The sequence below is a fragment of the Brienomyrus brachyistius genome, chromosome 5 (assembly GCF_023856365.1).
Source record: "Brienomyrus brachyistius isolate T26 chromosome 5, BBRACH_0.4, whole genome shotgun sequence".
NCBI classification, from domain to species: domain Eukaryota; kingdom Metazoa; phylum Chordata; class Actinopteri; order Osteoglossiformes; family Mormyridae; genus Brienomyrus; species Brienomyrus brachyistius.
Window position 1 is genome coordinate 7675420 of NC_064537.1, and position 8191 is coordinate 7683610.

At 46.3% G+C, this 8191-nt stretch overlaps 1 protein-coding gene across 1 annotated transcript; it reads left to right on the forward strand.

The window, feature by feature from the left end:
* The first annotated feature begins 1278 nt into the window (after nt 1-1278).
* Nucleotides 1279-5746, forward strand: yju2b (YJU2 splicing factor homolog B). The gene is made up of 10 exons (XM_049014228.1): nt 1279-1516; nt 1809-1852; nt 2015-2068; nt 2623-2705; nt 3474-3529; nt 3783-3843; nt 3955-4097; nt 4205-4377; nt 4586-4724; nt 5211-5746. The coding sequence occupies exons 2-10, from the start codon at nt 1850-1852 to the stop codon at nt 5744-5746; spliced, it is 1248 nt and encodes a 415-aa protein (XP_048870185.1). The 5' UTR covers nt 1279-1516; nt 1809-1849.
* Nucleotides 5747-8191: the final 2445 nt, after the last annotated feature.

Here is an 8191-nt window from a genome sequence, read left to right on the forward strand (position 1 = left end):
TTGGAACATCACAGAGGGTCCTGGCAGTCTTGTCTGTGGGCCAAGTGTAAATTCTTCCATTACAAGAGATTAATGAGGGTTGGAGTATACCTTGTGTTGCAAACGCCAATAGTTATGTCATCCGACACTTACTCGTTTGCATTAATCGCTTTATTGATTAATATATATGTGTTCAATGCTGGCTTTTTTTTTTTTTAGATATTTAGTCATCATGCAAATCCTTATGTAGCTCAGTTGATCTTTCTTCACTAATGAGTGGTTCAGTGGGCAGCACTCGGTCCTCACACCTCCGCAGTTGTAGACAAGACTCCTGCCCTGGCTCTCTCCCCGTCTGTAGAGTGTTCTCCCGGTGTTTGAAGTTTTTCTCCAGGTATTCTGATGTCCTCCTGTAGTCCTCCAGTTTGATAATGTCTCCCAGCCTCAGGCTTACCACAGTCCAATACTGGACACTGGTTATAGAAAATGCATGGATGCATTTCCTAGATGTGTTTAGGCAACACAAGAATTCATATGATATTTGATCTGCTTAGTGTGTGGAAGTGAGGGACACTGGGTCCAGTTCTGGTAGCACCAGGATGAACATGTTTTGCTTTGCAAAAAAGGTGGACACCAGGGGCAAAGAGAGACGTCAAAGCAACACAAATATGCATACAGAAAATATTCTGACTATAAAAAGCAGATGGCAACATGAAACAAAGTGAAATCCCAGACATTTCAGACATTTTTAGGTCCCAAAAATACAGTCCAGGAAAAATCTGAGGAAAGGTTACCTTAGGCAGCTTCAGTCCTATTTGCCATTATGGAGTACAAGAAGGCTTAGTGTGATACCATGAGGTAATATTATGTTTTCAGTATGATAACTTGTCCGTTACTTACAATTTAATCAGAGAAGACTGACCCCAAAATCTTTGGCACCATACAGAACAGGATGTGTAGTAAGTACAGTAACTAAAGCCCAGAGTTTGTTAAACAAATGTTATAGCTACAAAAACAATTACATATTGTGTCTGTATTGAAGCTGACTTCGATCTGACATCAACTTGAACTAATCATTTTTGGTAGAGAATGATCTGGGAATGCTATAAAAAAAGTGTGCTGCACTTAAGGTAAACTCAAGCGCCCCATTCTAGACTGATTCAGCGTGGAACGCTCTCGTAGTGAATAAACATGTCATGTGATGGAGGTTAATTTCCTTGTCGGATTCACGGGGAAGTGACGTACGGAAAAAGGAAGTGACGAAATCGATCAACAACCCAAGAGGTGGTAGAAAATGTATGTGTGTTACTTTACCTTTCAAAGATACGTTTGCGGTGTAATTTTAGTTTAATGTTCATATTTATAAGGTCCGTTAAAACCGTGTCGTATCTGGAAACAAATACGCGATACAAATACAATGGACACGCTGACATTTGGACGTTATGTAATGCCCGAAATAACTGATCTGTCTAATTATAAGTAGGAGTTACGGAATACATAATGCGATACATCTCGCCACGGTCAACATATAACTGAGGCGGTCAGTAATTTAAAAGCAAAACTTAGATACCGACAGCGGTTTCGCTGTTAAATTATTTTACCTGTATTTTTTGTTTACTATGGTGAATATATATAAGAATTTCATTATACTGAACGCATTTTTATTATATTTGCAATATGGGCTCTTCTGATGGGTTTCATATGATGTCTATCATCATATTTAAAGAAACACATCACCTGTGTGCCTTTCTGATTCATGGAGTTATTCTCTAGTGCTATTTGTGTTCAAATATGACGTCACGTTTGGCATTCTCCTCACTTTTGTTTTCCAGTTGAACGGAGCTTTTGTCTGTGAGGAACCAAAGCAGACAGGATGGTCAGTATCCACGTTTGATCTTTTTATCCTAGAAAGAAATCTACTGCCATTTGAAGCAAATTTAAATGGGTTTTTAATTCTGATTCTGAAATTAGTCAGTAATGCTTTTCCTGATGTCTGGATGCATATTTTCACCACCCTCTCAACATTTTCCCTCTCCAGGGTGAGCGGAAAGGAGTAAACAAGTATTACCCTCCGGACTTCAATCCGGCGAAGGTGAGTCTCGTTCCCACACGTGGGAAAAAGGGGATCCATGTGGCAGACATTCTGGCTAAGATTCAGGGACAGTCAGTGACTGAGACAGATTCAGGCAAAAAAGACCTAAAAAAACATTAAAGATGTATTGGCTGAATTCAACAAATGCATTTGATTGCTCACCTGTTCAGTCACACCCAGTGCAAGGAGCAACTAACAGTATGTAAGTAATTATCAGACGAAGGTGCTGTGAAGCAAATATATAGCAAAGGTGCTGTGAAGCAGATATAAGACAAATCACGTAAAATGCGGGTGTAAAGAGCAGTAATGGGGCCCAGATTTAACTCATGATGATGCAGATGACTGAACCTGGTCTTGAATCTGGTAAAGATGTACTGAACTACAGATAGTGGCTGGGGGGGTGGGGGTTTGGGACAGGGCAGCGTTACATAGTTGTGTTCCTAATTACTTCACCCCCATACCCACTTGAGTTTTCCAGTTTACAAAGTGCTTGTGTCAGGGTTGCTGGTGACGTGTCTGACACCCCTCACTCCACATCCTCTCTTTTGCTGCAGCATGGCTCTCTCAACGGCTACTGGAAGACTCACCCCCTGCGGGAGAGGGCCAGAAAGCTGTCACAGGGCATCCTCATCATCCGGTGAGACCCGCTGGGTGTCAACGTGGCACCTGGTTTTGTTACTGCTCTGCCAAAGGCTGTGTTGTATTACTGCAAAGGTGTTCTGTGGACAAGGTCTAGGGCTTCACGGTCATGGTCCTGACTCCTGTTTGGCACGCAGCAGTTGTAATTTCTAATTTAACCTCTTGAGAAAATTTTTCGTTCCATCAGAATGTAGAATGTGGAGCTAGATTGGTACGACTAACATTGTTTAGCGCTTTGGGATAACCAGTGGTGGGCGCAGCGAACCAAAAAGTTAGCTTTGAACACTAATCCGCTAAGTTTAATTTGATAATGCTATACTGATATACTGTTGCAGACATGCTCAGAACAGACATACATATATATGATTTTAGGGTTTACTAACATTTTTTACCGTTAAACTTTTCTTTCCACAGGCGAAGTGAATAATGTTAGTGGAGTCACAGTTAGCGAACCTAAATTTAGCGGAAGCTAATTGGTCTGGTAACGTCAGCGGAAACGCTAATGCGCTAACGAAAAAGTCAGCTTTGCTAATTAGCTGTTAGAGGATTAGCGGAACCCTGTCCATCACTGGGGGAAAACTGTGCCGGAAAAGAGCTGTATAAAAATAAATGGAACTGAAATTGAATTATAGACGTGGATATTATGACGTGACCTTACCGTGTATGTAAATGCACAGTGATCCCTGCTGGCCTTTCACAGCAAAGCTGCCACACACTCAGTGTCTCACCAAGTGCTCTTTCTGTATCTCACCTTGGTTGGTTGCAGGTTTGAAATGCCCTACAACATCTGGTGTGATGGCTGTAAGAAGCACATAGGCATGGGTGAGAGGCTCCGCCTTTTTTTGTCTCCTGTCCTTTTACTGGTCCTGCTTAGAATTTCTTTGAGTTTAATTTACTTCTTTTGTTGTCAGCTGCTCTGCATAGTTTGCAGTCCTATCGGCTCCCTTAAAACTGAGCAAATAAAGCAGTTTGCATAATTAAACCAGGGGAGGGGTCTCTGTGTATCAGGCTTATTTACTGTGCTGTTCTTCTGGATTCGCCCAGTTACTTCCTGCTTACCTGTTGTGTGTCACAGGGGTGCGATACAATGCAGAGAAGAAGAAAGTTGGGAATTACTACACCACACCCATCTATCGGTAGGTGGGCTCCTGCATCCTGTTTTCTGTGTAGTTAATTATATTTAATTGTGGCTCATGGTTTCCTGAGACGATCCCCACCCTTGCGATGCCCCCATCCGGTCGCCGCAGGTTCAGGATGAAGTGCCACCTGTGTGTGAATTACATCGAGATGCAGACGGACCCCGCCACCTGCGACTACGTTATTGTGAGCGGGGCACAGCGCAAGGAGGAGCGCTGGGACATGGCGGAGAATGAGCAGATCCTCACCACCGGTGCGTGACTCGTGGCCGGTTTGGGACACTGGTTCCAGGCGGCCGGTTTGGGACACTGGTTCCAGGAAGCTGTGTTGCAGTGACACTTTTCACTCCCTGTCTAACAGAGCATAGTGAGAAGGAAAAGCTGGAGACGGACGCCATGTACAAGCTGGACCACGGAGGGCGGGACAAGGAGAAGCTGCGCGCCTCTCTGCCCACGCTCAATGAGTTGCAAGAACAGCAGGCTGCCTGGAAGGATGACTTTCAGATCAACAGCGCCCTCCGCAGGAAGTTCAGAGTATGAGCGTGTGAATGTACTGTATGTGTGTTTGTACGTATGTATAGAAAGGGGAAAGTTGGTTCCCGCTTGATTCCTGTCTGCCTGGGATTCCCCACATTCCAGACAAAAATGAAAGCATCTTAAGTGTTAGATGCTTATAGCCCCAGTACCAAATATGTGTGGGGTTATCATCACGTGCCTGTGTTCCCCCCAACCATCCTGAAAGGATGAGAAGAAGGTTATAGCCGAAGAGGAGCAGAAGGACGACGAGGTGAGGAAGAGGATGGGTCTGTCCATCCCACTGCTCCCAGAGAAGGAAGAGGACAAGAAGCTGGCCTCCCTGCTGACCTTTCAGAGCCCGGAATGTGAGCGTCTGTGAATTCCCCCCCCCCTCCCCCCCCCCCCACACACACACACACACACACACACACACACACACACACACAGGCGGTTAGGCTGCTGGGCATCTGACCCACCTTAGACCAAAAACATCAAGCACCTTCATATTTTTACAGTTGGATAGAATTTGTCAAAATTTATATTCTATTTAGCAGAGAAATTAGAGGCTGTCTGCTATGTTTTCTGACGTCTGTGTTTAAATAGACTACAAGACATAACAGTACTCTCCACAAATGTCTTTTGACTGGTTAATTTACAGAATCACCACATTAATATTCAGCTCAGTTCGGTTGTATTTACAAAGTGCATTTTCAGAACATTACATTGTCTCAAAGTGCTTTACATTATCCTTGCTCAGTGTCCCCAGTGAGCAAGCTAGACGCGGCAGTGACAGTAGACCTAGTTCCTCAGGACCCTGGTACTAGCCTCTTGTCATTTTCATTCATCTCCAGCCTATGATGACCGGCAGCAGAGCAAGCGCAAGGAAATCTCGTCCCGCTCGTGGTTCAGCTGCCCCACCGGCCAGCAGGCGAGTCCGGCTGGGAGCCTCCTTCACAGACTGACTCTGGGGGCCCGGGGGGCCGCGGGGGCCTCTGCGGCAAAGATGTCCTCAGCATCGTCCTCAGCCAGCCCGCTCGGACTCATCCGGAAGAAGGGGGTCGGCGGGAAATCGCCGTGCGCTGCCGTGTCAGCCCGCAGGAAATCCAGCACCGAGGACACGCTTTCTGACACCACGGAGGAGAGGGTGGCTTCTGGACTTTCGGAGGGAGGTGTGGTGGGGGGCGGGTGGGCGGAGCCTCAAAGCAAAGTGACCAATCAGGAGTCAGAAATGATGGGAAAGTGCAACGAGGCTGATGACCCCCCTGCTGGTACTTCAAGGACAGATGGAGCTTCAGCATCATGTGGGAATCGTCAGGGAGAGGACAGCAGGGAGGGGGCCTCTTCTGCTTTGAGGTCTCTGGTGGCAGACTACAGTGACTCAGACTGAGTCAGGACTCTGAGTACCACCGGGGGCTGCTTTGCGAGGCAGCGGGAGGAGTCGCAGTACCTTGGGACCGATGGAGCCAGAGAAATGAGTCTCAAACTACATCACAGAGCTTTCGGTAGTCAGGATAACTGTAGTGTAGCTCTCACTCATGCTCAATGTAAGGATGCAGAAAACAGACTGATCCCGACTGGGTTCAGTCTGCTAGCTTTTTTTCTTTTAAGTTTACTGCACGATCTTCAACCTTTTAAATGCACCATCGTTTCTGGGTCTGCAGACTCAGATCTCATGGTTATGATGTGTGATGCATGCAGGTCTGATAGTGTGGAACATGAGTAAAATCCACAGTGGTGACCAAGTTGGCACTGTGTTAAAAGCTGAGTCTTTGTTGATCTTCCGTGGTCAGTCTGTATAACAGGGAAGTGCTGGGGGGGGGTGTATTTTTCTCTGGATTGGATCATAATGAAGACTGCAAATATTTGTGGCAGAAAATAGAGGAAGTTGTTACCCCACCCGTGCCTTTGGCTGCTTAGATATTTAAGAGTTAAGATAAAATTCTGCCGGCTCATCTGACAACTGTGCCAGCCCCCCCCCTCCCCCCCAGCCCCCCGCTTAGATGTTTACATTAAACTCTGTCTGTAAATAAATGTTTTCCTGTGTGTGTTCTGCTTATTGTCTTCTATTCTTGTGTGGTTTTCTAGACGACACAAGTCTTGCTCTAGACGGGACAGCAAACATAACCGAACAGGAATGACACTTTCAGATTTAGTGCTCAGTTATTTTCCTTTGCTGTGCTTTCAGCTTGTGTGTTTCAGCTTTATTCAGCATGTGGGGCGGCTCAGTGGCTGGGCGGCTGTGCTGTTACCTGACAGTTCTGGCAGTTTCACACCCGCCTTGTGCTTGTAGAGTTTGCGTGTTTTTCCATGTCCATTTTTTCCAGGTGCTTCTGTTTCCTTCTGCAGTCCACATGCCTACATTTCGGTTAACAGGCGTTTGTAAATTGCCAGTGGCGAGTATGTGCCCTGCGATGGGCTGGCATCTTGTCCAGGCTGCACCCTGGGAATCTGCTCTTTGCCAGCGAAGATAACTGCGTTAGGCTCCAGGCCGCCAACATGAGCCAATAAATCCACGAGGTGACGCAGGTGGCCGCCTCGGGTAGTGTATCCCAAACCAGTACTCGGGGAACCCCGAACGGTCCACATTTTGCTCCCTCCCAGCTCCCAGCCAATCAAGAACACCCGAATGCCTGGTAGAGGTGCGCTGGGAGCTGAGAGGAAGCAAAAACGTGGACCGTTCGAGGTTCCCCAAGGACTGAGTTGGGAAATACTGCCCTAGGGTGCCATCTGGGCTTCGACCAGGACCAGAGGTTTGAAGGTGGTTGGAAATCAGTTTGGTTTCCCTCTAGTGGATCTTTCGAGGAACGTTTATAACTCAAAGAGCAGCAGCTGAAGCTTGCCCGTATGCCTTGAGGAGCTCATTACACACCTCACCTGGGCCTCAGGCCCCCACCTCCGAGCTGGATTTTGTTTAATCCCTTAAATAGTCCTTAAGCTCTTAATCGAATTAACTGAACAACCAAGAAAGCTGACTTTGAAGTCAGTCTACATACAGCTGATATTTGGACATCTAATCAGACTTGTGTGGCCAGCGTTCCTGGGACAGCTAGGCAGCCAGCTCACCTTGGACTTCCTCGGATTTTCCCCTAATAGTCCTACCTAAGTGTGCTGTGTTTGTATATGTACATATGTAGTGCTCGGGGTCATTTTGGGAAGGAATCAATAAAATATAATGCGAAATGATTAGATTAATAATTAGTTAATCTTTTTAATGTTTGTTCTGTGGGTTTAGGATGTATCTTTTTTCCTGGAGCTGAAATGACAGTATCTCGATAACTCTCACCAGGCTAAGCGGGAAGCAGACGGATGGATGGATGGATGGATGGATGGATGGATGAAATGACATTGCTGTAGATAGGACCTTACGGCTGGCTTGTCTAACTCACAGGGCTTATCTTCCACCTTTGTTCATTCTGAGTCTCATTCCTGAGCCTCCTGTGCTATTAGTGAGGAGCCTAAACTCCTTATACCGCAATCGAGGAAGCCGGTCCCTGGGGGGAGGGGGGTGGCCTTGTTTGGACAAAGAGAGGAATGCCCTCCTGACTGAACCTCTCATACAGAGAAGGCCTCATGAAGCCAGATATAGCCAGATCAAACTCCAGTCAGGCATTGCTTACCCAGAGAGCTGACCCTGAGGGAGGAGTGTAAAATCAGACTGCATTCTGGGAAGCCCGTATTGTAGCTACACATGCAAACCATGAGCACTGATCATATATAAGATAAAACACAAGGTTTTCAGAAGATAGGGCAAGGAGACATGACTACAGCCCGCAAACCTGTGAAGTTATTGATACGCTCCATGGAATTTGGAATTGGATGTTTTTTTACAAGT